This window comes from Malaclemys terrapin, chromosome 1 (genome assembly GCF_027887155.1).
Source record: "Malaclemys terrapin pileata isolate rMalTer1 chromosome 1, rMalTer1.hap1, whole genome shotgun sequence".
NCBI lineage: Eukaryota > Metazoa > Chordata > Testudines > Emydidae > Malaclemys > Malaclemys terrapin.
The window spans coordinates 310,474,588-310,491,196 of record NC_071505.1 but is presented as its reverse complement, the minus strand read 5'-3'; the positions used below and the strand labels follow the sequence as shown (position 1 = coordinate 310,491,196).

Sequence of the window (16,609 nt, the reverse complement as noted above, 5' to 3'; positions counted from 1 at the left end):
CGAATCATCCGTGGTGTCACTGAATAACTTTAGACCATTGAAAGACAGGTTCTCAATTATGTTCTGGACTTCATAGGGAAATCCTGAAGACTTAGGCTGTGCATTACTACAGTAGTGATGGAACAAGCTGCTATATCAGCTGCATCCAGAGAGGCTTGCAGTGTTGCAGTACCCAAGAGCTGTCCGCAGTCTATATGGTTTTATAAAAACTTGATAATAAGTCAATATAATGTAACTGAGATAGTTTTAGAGAAAATACGGTAATAAGTGAATGTAACGTAACTGGGATATGCTTCATGCAAAAGGTCTCTTGTAAGGTATCATTACAAAGCTTATAATCTACTGAGTGTGATCATCCGATTTGTATAAATGTACCACTCTTGTATCTAAAACTAGAAATATAAAATGTAACTCTGAGGGCCTATTGTAATTGTGTAAAGTGTGGACCATTAATGATGGTTTGGAATCTTGATGACTCCCATTGTCTGCAGATGGCTGTATTTACCTGTTAGTCTTCCTGTATATGTGTGTGCTGGCAAGTGAGTAATGAAGTCTTGCAGTGACATGTGATCATGTCACCTGAACTGGAATCCATCTTTAACCTGGTGCTTTTCCAGTGAGGGGGGGTGGAAACCCAGAGGGACAAAGGGTTCCCGCCTTACGCAAAAGATATATAAAGGGGGGAAGAGAACAGAGAGGGAGAGGAGCCATCATGAAGAATCCCCTAGCTACCATCTGAGCTGCAACAAGAGCTGTACCAGGGGAAAGAATTGTGCCCAGGCCTGGAAGGTGTCCAGTCTGAGAAAAAACTTACAGAAGCATCTCTGAGGGTGAGATTATCTGTATTCAGTTTGAATAGGCATAGATTTGCGCATTTTATTTTATTTTGCTTGGTGATTTACTTTGTTCTGTCTGTTACTACTTTGAACCACTTAAATCCTATTTTCTGTATTTAATAAAATCACTTTTTATTTAGTAATTTACTCAGAGTATGTATTAATACCTGGGGGAGCAAACAACTGTGCATATCTCTCTATCAGTGTTATAGAGGGCGAACAATTTATGAGTTTGCCCTACATAAGCTTTATGCAGAGTAAAACGGATTTATCTGGGTTTAGACCCCATTGGGAGTTGGGCATCTGAGTGCTAAAGACAAGCACACTACTGTGAGCTGTTTTCAGGTAAACCTGCAGCTTTGGGACAAGTGATTCAGACCCTGGGTCTGTGTTGGAGCAGATGAGAGTGTCTGGCTCAGCAAGACAGGGTGCTGGAGTCCTGAGCTGGCAGGGAAAACAGAAGCAGGGGTAGTCTTTGCACATCGGGTGGCAGCTCCCAAGGGGGTTTCTGTGATCCAACCCGTCACAAGTGGGCTGTAGTCCACGAAAGCTTATGCTCTAATAAATTTGTTAGTCTCTAAGGTGCCACAAGTACTCCTGTTCCTTTGGCAATGAAACTTGAAACTGTTCTTTGGGCTCTTGTGGCAGATTAAATGAGCTAAACCGCATATCATTAATGTGATTGTATTTTGCCAGCATCTCCTGATAGTTAGCAATTCAGAAATTATAGGGTAGAAGAAGAGCAACTCAAATCAGAAACTTCACATTTGTTTGTCCTGTGAGTCAGATCTATGTCCTTCAGTATGTGAATAATGTCTTTTGTTCTATTGCAGATCCTAAATAATGTGAAATGTTTATGTGCAATCAAAATAAAAATGTATGGAGTATGTCCTCCAAACTTAGAAGATATATAATAAAAAGGATTTTGTTGGTTTGCATTGTAAATAATTGTTGCACTCTAGAATAGGAACTGTCTGACTCAAGGAAGAAGAAATGTTAAAAGATGTAAACCAGCATAAAACTTTGAAATATTAAGAGAAATTGCCTAAGGGTGAGGTGAGAATCCCAATTAATAGTAGGAGCTAATAAAAAACAACCCTTGAAATGAATCAAACTTAAAAAGCTTCCGATAAGAAAAGGATTACAGAAATTTGTTACACACCAGCGCCATCCACTGGATACCAGTGGAAATAGCAGAAAACCTAAGAAACTGAAATCTGAGCACCTACTTGGCACATGTCCAATAGGAATCAGAGAGTGGCCCCCTTCAACAAACCCTGAAACTAAGGTATATGAAACCCTCCTGAGCATAAAAGAGTTGACTGAACCCCAAACAAAAGCTGCAGAATCCTAAGTGTGACTGATTCCTGGAACAGAGTTGTGTGGAAAGGAATCTTCCTCATCCCAACATTAGGAGGATAAGAAGAAGAGATGAGATTTCATTTAAAAGATTGTATTTCCCTTTCTATTCTTTAATATAAATAACTGTATGTTATATCTTGCAAAACTTACATTCTCTACTGAGACTCTCACGTAGCCACATTTTAGATTTTAACGCCTTTATAAATCCAAGCAAATTGGCCTAAGAGATTGAAAAGAAATGTTTTAAGCAACTGCTTTTAATATTTTAAAACTCTTCCCTTTTGGACCAATCCATTCAAACTGTACTAACCACACCCTTCAAAGTGCCTTAAAGACAAGTGCATCCTTGGAAGTGAGACAAATGTGTTGGGTACTAAAGAATTGAGAAGTGATGATCATAAGTAAATATAATAAATCTTGATACAGTATTTTGCATTGTTCCTTGATATAACTGTTGAGCCTCAACTCTAGTCTGTGATAATTGTTTGCAAGACTGTATTGTGTATGTAGTACACACAATGAGTTGTGTCTACATTTGAGCGGTGAACTGTTGATTATACATTAATGTGGTTCTGGGTGAATTAATAAATTATTGGTTGGTTAAGAATAAGCAAGTGTCCTGATTTGAGAAAAATTGTTCAAGCAAAAAGTTGACCTAAAACGAACCCAGCATTAAAACTAATAAGCTAATGCTCTCTGAACTCAGTAAGAGGAGGTTGCTTACCTGTAACTGGAGGTTCTTCAAGATGGGTGGTCCCTATCTGTATTCCACACGAAGGAGCGCATGAGCACAAAGCACCTGAGTCCAGAAGTGTTTCTTAACAGTGTCTGTTGACCCGCATGTGTCTTCTTGTGCTTGCAGTCAAGGGAGAGGTTCGAGGAGGTAGTTGTGATAGAGGCAGGGAAGCGTGGCCGTTGAGATCGGTGCCACTGATGTGGGGACTCCTCCTGATATTGACAGTAGGCCGGATAGGCAGCATGGGCAGAACAGTTGCCTCTGCTGCCTGCATCTCAGGGAGATATATATATATATATATATCTACACATATACCAAGGGACCATAGTGTGACTCTGGAGTTCTTCAGTGAGTGGAGGGATTAGTCCGTCTCTTTGTATAACAGCTTGTTCTTGTCAAAGGGAAGGTCCTTGATTGTATTTTGGACCTCCTCTGGGAAGCCGGACGATTGTGCATAATGACCCTGGTCACTAGAGAGCAAGAGGATGTGTCAGCCACGTCTACAACAGCCTGGAGGCCCACCTTGGCAACCAGTCACCCTTTGTCTACCAGTGCCTGGAGCAGCTGTTGCTTGGGCAGCAGCTTGTCCTTGAACTCTGCGAACCTGCTCTAGTTGTTAAAATCATACTTGGCTAGCAGAGTCTGGTTGTTAGCAATGCAGAATTGTAGCCCTGCTGAAGAATATACCTTCCTCAGCAGATCCATCTGTTTAGCTGCCCTGTCTGGAGGGGTTGACTTGTGAGGATGTTGATGTGCCCACTCTGCTGCCTCGTAGACAACCAGGAAGCTGGAGGGATGGGTGAGTAAAAAGAAAATCCACAAAATACCACCTCTCCACCCTCTCAGGAGGCAAGGGTGTGCCACACTGCCCACGCTGGTTGGAGAATGGCCTCGTTAAAGGGCAGAGCTACCCTTGGAGGATAGAGGATGTTGTAGGTCCTGAACCTCCTCCAAGGGATACCCAGGTCTGCTGCTACCCTCTGGAGCAGGTCCTGGTATTGGTCGTCTGGCGGAGAGAGCAGGAGGGGAATAAGTGCCTTGTCTGGCAAGGAGGATGCAGCAGTGGGGACTAGTGGAGCTGGCGGTACCAGTTCAATGTCTGCCTCTTCCTGATAAATAGGGCCCTACCAAATTCATGGTCCATTTTGGTCAATTTCACAGTGATAGGATTTTTAAAATAGTAAATTTCCTGATTTCAGATATTCAAATCTGAAATTTCAGTGTTGTAACTGTAGGGATCCTGACCCAAAAATGGGCTGTGGGGAGGTCGCAAGGTTATTGTATGTGGGTTACGGTATTGCCACCTTTACTTCTGTGCTGCTGCCTTCAGAGCTGGGACCTCAGCCAGCAGCCACCACTCTCTGACTGTCCAGTTCTGAAGGCAGCAGTGCAGAAGTAAGGGTGGCAATATTGCAACCCCCCTACCATAACCTTGCAACCCCCCCACCCCATGACTCTCTTTTGGGTCAGGACCCCCAGTTTGAGAAATGCTGGGCTCTCCCATTAAATCTGTATAGTAGGGTAAAAGTACACAAAAGACCAGATTTCACAGTCCATGACACGTTTTTCACGGCCGTGAATTTGGTAGGGCCCTACTCATAAACCAATGGCACCGTTGGGTGAGCGGGAGACAGCTAATAGGACACCTGAGATGGTGCCTGGCATCTGTTCCCCAGAATGGCCAAAAAGAAGGGTTCCTCGGATGTGGTGGGCTCCATGGTAGTGGTACCAGGTCTCCATTGCCAGATCGTATGACGGTAGGTAAGGCAGTCTGGGCCTTGAGTCTGGACTCCAGCATCAAACCCAGGAGAACGAGGGTTCTGGCTCCGAAAGCTACTCCAACTCTGGTTCTTCCCTTGCTGGAACCGTCTTCATCAGTACCGGAGGGCTGCGGTATAGCAATGGGGCGGGCTTCTCCAGGAACAATAGAAGAGGTTCATCTTCTGGAGTGAGGATGTCAGAGGTGAGTGGGGGGCTGGATAGGAGTGGAGACTGTGGGTAGGGTATGATCAGCTCCTCCGGAGACAGGAAAGGCCCAGAGTGCTCGGAAGTCCACGGTGTACCTTTGGAGATGCCAAAGTGGCATGGTGGCATCTGTGGAGCTGGCCTGTCTGGGTGGCACAGAGGTACCGGTGGAACAGGCGGTGCATGTACCCATGAGCATTCTAAATGCCTGCGTTCTGAGGTTGCTGTCGGTACTTTTGGATCTTGTTTTTGCCTGGCCTTATCCTCCACACAGGGAAGGTTGGGTGCTGGTCCAGCTGGTTTCATGCGCAACATCTCACCTGACCGGGCCCGGCTCGAGGAGGAAATGCAGCAGTTGGGAGCAGTCCACAGCAGGGATCTGCTCCTGATCCCATAAGATTGTTTTTTACTCTCATGCTGGCACTTGTCCTTCGGTACCGTCGGGTCTGGGGCATGTGCAGTACTCGGAGTGGTGCTCGCTGCCGGTGATGGTCGTTGTACAGGAGAGGCTCCCAGGCCCAGATCCGAGTGTGCCCTCAGTCTCATGGCTTCCTCCATCCAAGTATTTACAGAGGCGGAGCTCTTGAGCTTCCCAGGGGCAAGGCAGGAAGGACTTGCAGATGGAGCAGCGAGCTGTGAAGTGTGCCTCGCTGAGGCAGTAGAGGCACTGCTGGTGCTTGTCGCTCACAGAGAATGAGTAGTGGAATACACATGGGGCCATCACTCAAAAAGAGGATATCCTATTGGATTCTATTATATATCTATTATATTTTATTATATGTAAAAATCTAACTGACCCGTGGCAAATTCATGAATTGATACTAGTTCATGCTTTCAGTGGCAGCGGAGCCAGTGCACCTGTGCTGCATCGGCTGACCCAAATGAGCTTTAAAAGAGGGCACCTGGACCTAGAGGAGAGGAGAGACCTTGAGAGTCAGAGCTAGGAAGCAGGAGCAGCAGCAGTACTGCCCAGAGTTCCTTGGGAGGGGAGGCAGTGAGAACCTGTGAGGTTTAAGGGGGAAAAATCCCCTGGGAGTAACAGCTCAGGGTGAGTTGAAGAACTGTTTTTGATTGTTTTGCTTAAGTTTGAGACAATAAAACTGCCTAAAAGAGACTGTGGGCATGGCAGTGGATCTTTTGGGGCTGGGGAGAAGCCCAGTTGGGGCCCCACTGTGTTAGATGCTGTGCACACAGCAGAAAAATATGATCCCTCCCCTGAAAGGCTTATAATTTTATAGCCGCTAAATCAAGAATACAGCACAATTTGAGATTAAAATATGACTCCAAGATACCGTGTTAACAAAAAACAATTTTTGGGTAGCTAGTTTGGAAGCCCCAATGGTAAAATTTGGAAAAGAATTACAGCGGTTTTGTTGTTTAAGGGGAGTTGCACTGCTGGTCACAAGAGAGATCTCAGATTACTGAAAACGTGTATTTGTTGGAAAATAAAAGTTCCTCAAAGAAAAAAAAAGGAAAATGCATCAGTCATTTGAACAGCTGGAAACATTTTTGGAAACACCATATAAAAGAGGGAGAAATTTTCATTTAGAATCATATTTCCTCTTCTATAATGAGCAGCACAGTGGCTATACAATGCATTCTCAAGAGACTTGATCATGTCTACTGTTTTATTTCCCAAAGATATTCACAAAATAAAAATCAGTGGAGTTGACAAATTGTTTCTTTGCAAAAATCCAAAGCTGGAATTGATTATTAGTTTTATTTATTTCCCCATTAGCAATCCCAAAAGCTAAGAATTTGAGTGAAAACTAATTCAGGTCCACTCTGTTGTGAAAAAACATCCTCTTTGCAGAATGAGAAACTCAAGGTAATCAGCCATAATTCTAAGGGCAGGGCCACAGGAGGAGGGCCTGGCTGTGGCGTCCAACCTGACTGGGAAAGCGGAGTCTGTTTGTCAACCTCACGCTGTGGTCACAAGCCCCTGCATTTTCCTCATTAGCATGAGTACTCTGCATTCTCCCCTCACCCTTCCCAGGAACGTACCTATTTCTTCCCTCCCCGCCTCTCCACCCAAGGGCCCTCTTCAGCCTCCATCTCTCACTCTCAGTCTGAGTGGGGTCCAAACCCCAACAGTGACAGTATATGGGCCTTTTACGGACCATGACAATCTGTGGACTAAATGGGCGGCACGGTTTGTGCCATGTGTAGTGTATGCAAGAATGTTGTGTGGCCACGCATGTGTGCAATTTAGAGGGAACATTGGCCCCAACCAAGATCAGGATCCCATTGTGCTGTACAAACCCTCCCTCTATCATAATCAGTTATTCAAACATGTTGACCTGGATAGATACTGATAGCTTGATCCTCTGGAGAAAACATGTAAAAAAATATTAATTACTCCAATCTCGTAATTCAAATCAGCATCCGGAGGTCCTTGAAATATTCTATGAAGTGTTGGTATACTGTTGTGACAACTGGGCCTACAAATTTACCCAAATTGTGATCTCAACTGTAAAAAGTATGCAAACGTTCATTAAATGGTACAATAACCTATAACAACAATGTTGATGGAGAAAGGTACGAAAGGGAGACAGAATAACTGAATTAGTCTAAATAAAAAGGCCAAGTTGATATAATTCAAGGACTGTGTTGAAATTATGCTTGTTTAAAAAAGGAGATATGGAGCCAGAAGTTAAAGAGCCAGAATTAGTATGTCAGATATAAGGCCTAATCGGTCAACAAAAAAATGAGGGGATGATCTATTCCACCCATCACTCCCTTTCCAGGTCCTTAAAAGAAAGATTTTGTGGGAAAGGTGCAAAAGAATAAAAAGGAACAAAAAGAAGAACAGACAGACGCTACTAGAGTGAGTTGTTGCCACCCCCACAGTCTCTTAAAATCCCAGGCTTGATCCTGAGAGGCGACCAGACCAGAGAGGGTGATATCCAGATGCCATCACCACCCATACGAGCACCAGCTGAATACTAAACACTACATGGGCTGACAGTTATTACCATCTTTGATATCATCTAAAAGGCTGTCTGTCATAAAGTGTTTTTTTTCTTTCTAAAACTCTCTCCAGCTACAGGGAAAGGGAACAAGGAATCTTGTTAAAACACGAACACTCTACATTTCAAATGCTTTAACTGTTTTTCCTTCTTTTCAGTTTCTTCAATAAAAGGTTAAAAGGATTTTTAATGGTGTGTTTGCCATGGTACTAAGCAAGCTGAGGTCTCTGCATACTGAACCCTGAACTTTGTTTAACACTGTTTAACATTGTAAAGTGACTGGTTATGTTAACACTTTTGGCCCATATATTCCATCTAAATTAATACAAAAATGCCGACGCTTATTATGGTATCCTTTGAGAAGCCTGAGTCTTCATAACATGTGGGTGGGTGGTGTTGGCATCTAAATCCAGAGCAAATAGTCTAATTTTCCTAATAATGTTTTTTTTCCTCATTTACTTTATAAAAAATGTTTAACTACAGTATGGTAAATTTAAAAGAGTTGCACACACTTCCTCTTTAGGGATAAACTAAGTACAGAATGTAATACATTAGATATGAAACAGACTACACTCACAGGAGTTAACATGTTGACCACTATTGAAAATGTACCCAATATTCCTATATCAGCAAAGAAATTCCATATTTAATTAAAAATACACATGGTTTAAAATAGTTAAATATCAGTTAGGAATAGGATTGCTGTACTAACAATTTAAGCACCAGTAAATGTCCTGAACAGATACATTAGAACCTCAGAGTTACAAACACCAAAATTATGAACTGACCAGTCAACCACACACCTCATTTAGAAGCAGAAGTACGCAATAAGGGAGCAGTAGAGACACAAAAAAACAAAAAATCCCAGTATAATACTACGTTAAACGTAAACTACTAAAAAAATAAAGGGTAAGCAGAATTTTTCTTCTGCATAGTAAAGCTTCAAAGCGCTATTAAGTCAATATTCAGTTGTCAACTTTTGAAAGAACAACCATAACGTTTTGTTCAGAGTTACGAACATTTCAGAGTTATGAACAACCTCCATTCCGTCTGATGAAGTGGGCATTCACCCACGAAAGCTTATGCTCCAATACATCTGTTAGTCTTAAAGGTGCCACAGGACCCTCTGTTGCTTTCTCCATTCCTGAGGCGTTTGGAACTCTGAGGTTCGACTGTACCTCAACATCCCAAGCATCCAATGAGTATCAAAGTGGGAGGGAAAGCGTCCAAGATGTGACACCATTTTTCAATGCATGTAAAATCGTGACTTATTTCACAAGCTATATCAAATACGACTTAATTACGGTTTTTCCCATAAATGAAAAATAAATTAACACTTTTTTTCCTCTTCTTCCACTTTCTCCCCATATTTTTTTTTATGTTAAACACCTGATACCTTACCCAACTCTCGTTCTTTGTCTTCTCTTCCCTTTTCTATTTCCTCCTGCAAGTCCTTTGTTTTCTAAGTTTGTCTTTTCTTTCTCCCTGTCATGAAGCTGAATTCCATTTTGGTGTTTGTCCCTTAGTTCTTCATTCCACTTCTCTTTTTGGATACATACTTTTAGTCCTTAACTCAGTCTTTGTTCTCTTACTTTTGCTTACTCTCTCTCTGTCACTCCTCCATTTTGAAATAATTTAGGAAACCCACTCTCTCTCTCCATGCTTTTTTTCGCTCTCTTAAAAATTTTCTTCCCTCCACATCCTTAGCGTTTCCTCCACTCAACTTTTTCTTTCCCTATATGCTTCCCGGCCCTCATTCCATTCCCCATACAGGCTCCCATCCTCACTTCTCCGCACAGCAAATCAGGCTGTTTCTCTTCCTTCCTCTGATGCAGAACAGCCCATCGTCTTCTATAAAGAATAGGGTGAAAAAGCTTGACAAGTACTGATGTAGGCAGGTGAGAAGGAACGATGCAAACAACCCTGAGTCATGACAGTTTTGTGCTAATCCTAAATTTAAATAAATTAAATTTAAATTAATGGAGATATCCTATCTCCTAGAACTGGAAGGGACCCCTGCCTTCACTAGCAGGACCAAGTACTGATTTTGCCCCAGATTCCTAAGTGGCCCCCTCAAGGACTGAACTCACAACCCTGGGTTTAGCAGGCCAATGCTCAAACCACTGAGCTATTCCTCCCCCGAATTCAATAACTGTGTACTGAAAGAGGTCTCATTCCTACCACCCATCTTGGTGAAGGGTTGGATTTCCAGATAGCCACACAATCATAAGGTACATGTCAAAGAGCATATTCCCAACAGTCTTCTTTCTACAAGTCCACTTGAAACATTAGCCCATCATCTTCTTAAATAAAACCACATACAATCCATTAAAACAAACTATTTATTTTAAGATTCTACAAATAATAACTTTGTTTTTATAGAGGACCAGTCTTAACAATGATGGACATAGTACTGCCGTGGCTATTTGTTTCTACTTTTCAATGAACAGCTGTGTTATTCTGAGTCCATGAAGAATGTTTCAAAGTCCTGATCCAAGTCTGAAACAAGGGCGTCCACAAAGTCTTCAACAGAAGGAGACTTCTGAAGCATACCTATGGAAAGGAGCACAAGAAACTCGCAGTGAGAATCGCATCAACATGAAAGCCTTGACAACGTTTACCTGAACTAATTTGTGTGTGTCATACTGTACTGCTCCAGTACAGCTGTCATGATTTTTCACCAAGAAGCATGCGACCATTCTACATGGGGATTATTTAATCAATCTACTTTCTACCTAGCTATCTGGCCCTTATCACAATAGTATCTGAGAGCCTCACAATCCGCTCAACACCACTGTGAGCCAGGAAGTATTACCCCCATTTTACAGATAGGGAAATGAGGAACAGAATAGAGTAAATGACTTTGGTAACTCCGGAAATCTGTGGCTGAGCAGGGAACTGATCACAGATCTACTGAGTCTCAGGTCAGAACCCTATCCACTAGACCATCCTTCCTACTCTGATTTAGAAATGCCAGATGATCAAACTGTCACTACGTACTACATATAAAAATCAAACTGTAAACAGATTTACATTTTATCCCTTGGAAAACTCCATTTTTCTTCCACATTCTCTAACAACCCTCATGGTATTAACGCCCCCACCTCCCCCATCATTAATATACATGCATAACCTAAGCATGTCACATAACCTTCTGGATATAAATCCTGTCACACCTTCTCCTCTCCCTATCTCATTTCTCTTGTCTTCACTTGTCCTATTATGTCCAAATTTAAGGCTCAATCCTGCAAAACATGTATCAAGCTTTCTTGAAGGTGGGGACCATTTCTTACTGGCTTGTTAAATGCGTCACACCCTTATAGTGTTGACTAAATAATAAGATCATGTGGGTCTAAGCTTGTTTAATTTATATAATACAAGAATTATGTTCCTATTTTACACAAATTTAGAAATGTCTGGTCTTTGTAAAGACTCTATAGTATTGTTCCTGAATACAAAATTTTACTTGCAAATTTTGCAGACTCTTTGCTTGGGGGGGAAAAATAAATCATGTCATTTCAATTAACTGCCTTGCTCTAATCTGATTAACCAAGAAGATTCTATCTATTCAAATCAGAAAGTTTCCCTGTGTGCAGTGGAATTTAGATTTTAAACAGTCAACTCAAAATGGATTTTTTAAAGGAAAAAACATGTTTTCTATAAAGCATCAGAATATACTGTCTAAATTATTTTCAGCTGTTTCGCTGTAATAAAAATGCATTAGTTTGCATTGGGTGAGTTTATCAATTATTAATATTTTAAACACTTTAAAAGGAAATTACATTACTTGTATTGGAAAACGTCAAAAACAGCTAATTCAGAGCCAGTTAGTGTAAAATATAAACTCTGTGGTTCTTTGAAGTGATTCACATTCTTACTGACAAAACTACCAATGTAAATATAACCTTGCTCAACCCTTTACTATAGGCACACATAGTGCACATCTTCTTACATTCTTTCACATCCTTAGACCATTTGGTTTCAGTGGGAATAATAATTGCAGCATTTATGAAAAACAAAATCTTTCAGTGCATCTTGTAATAAAATCTGACTGGAGCCAACTGGCTTCATTAGACGTTTCTTGTATGTTAAGTAATTGCTAAATACAATAGTTCAAAAAGCAAGAAGAAAGAAAGTCTCCAGGCAATTTTGGATGGTTACTAAAAGACTTTCCTAGTTAGGATCTCACAGCATCCTGATTTTAATTAGGTTTAAGTGTATACGGCAAGTGTCAACGTGAACTGCCATGACACAGTTGATTAATATCAAGAATTAAAAGAAAAAGAAAAGGTTCACACTGCAGATAGAATTAAAATGCAGTCAAGTAACACTTCTATTCAGATATTTTCAATATCAAAAGGAGCAGAAAAATGGTTATTTTTAACAACCTGACACACTCCTTACTTTTCCCTTTAGCACAATAGGGTGTGGCTTGCACCTTTAGTTCATAAAGACAACTGAGCGACTTTTGCAGTACAGTATATGGGTGCGGCTTAGAGAAAGACCTACTTGTTTGTACAAATCAGTTATGGTGGATGGAAAAACAAACTCCATCTTGAATGAAGACCTGCAAACAGCAAGATGTCTGACTCTATCCCAAAGATACTTGCTCTGTGCATGGAAGAGATTCACTCTGTGTGTGGGTCTCCTCCTCCCAAGTGAGATGGGCTGGCTGGAGGACAAGTATATTGCCACACTATCAGCCATGGAGAACCCCCCTTCGCCCCGAATAATACAGCCAAAGCTGGTATTATTTTTCAGCAGCTCTTTTTGCAGTGGGAATACCCCTGTAAGGAGGCCTCAAGGGGCAGCTCCCAACTGACAAGCGTGCAAGCACAGCTCCATTGCAACTTAGCTGTGTGAGGGGAACAGGGGCAGTCAAGCCACCAAAATCCCTATGGCCTGTCCCTCTAACAGAACCGTTTCCCCAGTACTGTGCACCCCCTTCCTGCCAGATTTTCCATGGGAAAGGGTGATCAGGAGCATGTTAAGAGGACACATTGACTTTTCTGATATCATGTAAAAATAACTATGGACAAAGAATATGTAAGAAAATACTTTAAAAATTCATTACCAACACAATCAGCCTGTCCAGAGGACATACATCCAGGTGTCAAAAGTATTAGCTGACAAACTTATAGACCACTGACAATTCTCCTTGAAAAACTGACAACCAGGTATGCAAAGAAAAAAGGAAAACAAATACAGTACCGGTTGCTTTTCAAAAAAGGAACGAAGAGCGAATTACCTTCAAGTAAATCTTATTTCTTACCTTAGTACAATAGCAACACAGTAAAAATTCTACCCTATGGAAATTATAAAATGTGTGACTAAAGGGAACACTATAATATAGTTGGATGTTTATAAAGCTAAACAGTCTAAAAAACCTTATTTTAAAAATCATTGTGAATTATTTCAAATTGGCTTACATAAGGATATTAATGTAGATTCAAAATTGGTTAAAAGGACCATAACAAAGGAAAGAAAAGTACCAGATTTTGTTCCAAATAAATTATTTTAAATACCCATCTTCAAGATTCCGGAATCAGACACACAATCGTAATTTTAATTGGCCCTCTACACTGTAGTTGCATCATTTGAGAATGCAAATGGAAGTCTCTCATTAATCACTGCAATGATATACTGCATGGTTGTTGTTCTTTCAACAGCACCCAGCCCTGTGACAACAGCTGCTTTTAAGGTATTAGAGGAGGCGGGATCAGGAATATCTGCAGAATAAATTCTACCAATGCAAAAAGAGCACTCCCTGATTAAATAAAGTACTAGAAATTCTATTGTAAAGATCCAAAACACTGTAATTTAGAATAATCCTACTGCAGTGTTTGAATCTATTACTGCATAGAAGAGGACAGAATACAAGATCATAATGGTCTCTTTTGGCTTTAAACTCCATGAATATCTGTATTACAATATGTACACACACAACACTCCAGTCTAAATTATTTAATGAGATATCCACAAAGACTGACGGTTGCAGTTTTTTAAGCTGAGAGTGTATTTCGTAACTTCAGCTTGACTCCCATTTCAGATCAGTCTCTCCCAAGCCTAGGGCAGCTGTGTTGCTCTCCTTCTGTGCTTTGAAGTTCTCTTCCACATTACAGCCCTGTGGTTAACCACACCCTTTCTGGGGATGGTTAACCATAACCTTCAATCACCTGTAATTGGGAAAATTATAAAAAACCTGTGGTCTCTGTCCCTCTGAAACACCGTAATTGTTTTGGCCTTGTTTAGTTTCGGCCAATGTCTACTGCTGTTCATAACTGATATATTATAAAAGCACTAGCATTTATATAAGCTCCTTATACATTAAACGAGATGGGCAAATATTATCTAAAATCTTTGCAATAACTCCAAGAGGTGAGTACAATTTTACACATGGAGAAACAGAGATAATAAGGGCCTGATTTGCAAAATTGCACAGGAGCAACTACATGCCTAATTTGCATATGTGATTACTTTGCACATGTATATTGGGTATTCATGCACAGAAGTGGATAATTAGGTATCTGCCTACAATACAGTCATCGTATGAATGGCTTAGGAACACAACTTCACATCTATTTTGCAAGTGCACTTTTTAAAATCAGTCTCTAGGAGGCAGATTTTCAAAGACAAAGAACAGTTAGGTTTTGAACTCCGCTTTGTGCTCTCTCTCAAGATTAGAAGATGGTAAGTTAGACAAAGAGTCAGGTCTGGCTTCCATCTGTGTGATCAACCCACTACACTATGTGGCCCTTGAGCACCATCCTACCCATTTATTCTGAAGTGCTGAACACTGGGATTTCATGATACAAAGCAAAGCAGGGATCAATAATGTCTACATTGACACTTGGCAGAGGTGAACGAATGGATTTTATGTCATAACTGTATTTTTTTCTTTAAATACCAAATGATGGCCTCTTGAACAAAACAGCTGAAGTTATTTTCTATTTGTGGTTCCTACAGTACATATTTGTATCTAGTAAATAATTGGTCATGCAACAGAATTAACATCATGAGAAGATTCTGAAAGGACTTCATGGTGACACTGCATCTTTTAAAATAGTAATGCACGTTGCTGTTACTGGTGGGATTCAAATTCAAGCAAACAGATGTATAAATCTCAGGTCCTTAATTAAAGGCCCAGACCAAAAAGAGTCTCTCTACTGATTTCAGTGGAAGTTGGATCGAGTCCTATATCTTCCTCATCAGTGAATCTGAAGGATCATGTGAGAGAAAGATTGAAGCTAGGGCTATATCTAAACATTTAAAAAATAAAAATGAAAAGACGATACAATCTGAGAAGCAACACTACAACACTGCAATGAAGAAAGTGAATAAGTGAAAGAATGTGTCATATTAAGAAGGAGATTTTACCAAAAAGTCAATGGAAATGATTAAATATGGCCACCTTAGCACTGACACGTTCATTAACGTGCTTTAGAAGGGAAGAGTTTTGTGTGTGTGTTTAACCAGTAGTCAGACTTGCACAAGCATAACTCTATCTAAAAGTTAGATCTTGAAATCAGAGCCTAGAAAATTTAGACTTGTGAAATGTGGCACCTATTATCAGAGAATACTGAAACTTCCCCCATAAGAAAGTAGTGTCAGCAAGAGGTCACTATTGCTTGGTGGTAAAGGATGTATTTGGAGGAGGTGTGTGGAAATAGCATTTCTGCAGTTGGAGGAACAGTGTTTTGGAATGTCTTTTGGGAGGAACAGTGTTTTGGAATGTCTTAATGAAGAGGAGGATGGTGAGAGACACAAAAAGCTCACTGAAAAGGGTAACTGGATGATATTAAGGAATGACAACACATTAGAGTAGCTGACATTACTTTTCGGTTTAAAATCTTATTCCTGTACTAAATATAGAATGATGGGGACAGGAGAGTAAAAAGCTTTCACATACGTACAGTCCACAGTATTCATAACTGTTGCAAGATAAGCAAAGGAACTACCTAACCTCACATGGGTGTGGCATAAAATGAAAAGTCAGGGTGACAAATCAAAACTGGACCATTTCATTTCAATAAAGGTTTTCATTTTCAGTGGCAATTATTCCATCCCTCTACTGGGACATGTTTTGCCCCCCCCCCCCCTTTTTTTTGATGAACTATTTTAGCACTAAAACAAGAACCCTACATTAAGTGAAAAGAAGAGACGATTTTCTCTGCTAATTTGTATGATTTCATCCATCTTTAAAAGCTCTCTTTTTAAAATCATCTTAAAGAACAACTAGAAAAAATTAGGTAAGTATGCATGGTGCCAGTGAATTTATCACTGCATAATGCTGATTGGTTATTCAGCATTCTTACTGCAAGTATCAATTATGCTCATATTGACAAATAGGAAAGAGGTACTGTTATCTGATTACTGTGATGCCTGTACAAACAACAAACTAAATGCAGCTCCACTACGATAGTGCTTAATGTGACATAATAAGATTCAGTTTAGTTTTTAAGGTTCCATTTATTTAAATAAAATTTGAAAAGGCAAACAGACTACATTTTACAAGTGACCATGCTTACTTTTCTCCCCCATTATCTGCTTTCCTTACAACAGTCTATATGACTTTTTTTCCATACTGCCCCCTATGCATGGCAGAGCTATGGATGTCAGGGTGCCTTAACTGTACATTTCTATATTTAAACATATTTGGATTTATTTTAAATGTAACCTTAACGCTGAATTTCCTGAAATTATAATGCTTCTTTTTGGAATCAATATACCATTTCAGGAAT

General features: G+C 40.4%; 1 protein-coding gene across 2 annotated transcripts in view; it reads right to left on the bottom strand.

Moving 5' to 3' along the window:
* Window positions 1-10,196: 10,196 nt before the first annotated feature.
* Window positions 10,197-16,609, bottom strand: part of MIPEP (mitochondrial intermediate peptidase) — a 117,043-nt gene continuing 110,630 nt past the window's right edge. For both annotated transcript variants that reach the window (XM_054015425.1, XM_054015426.1), the window contains exon 19: window positions 10,197-10,421. In XM_054015425.1, the coding sequence (XP_053871400.1) occupies window positions 10,324-10,421 (98 nt within the window). In that variant the 3' untranslated portion in view covers window positions 10,197-10,323. The remainder of the gene's footprint in view (window positions 10,422-16,609) is intronic.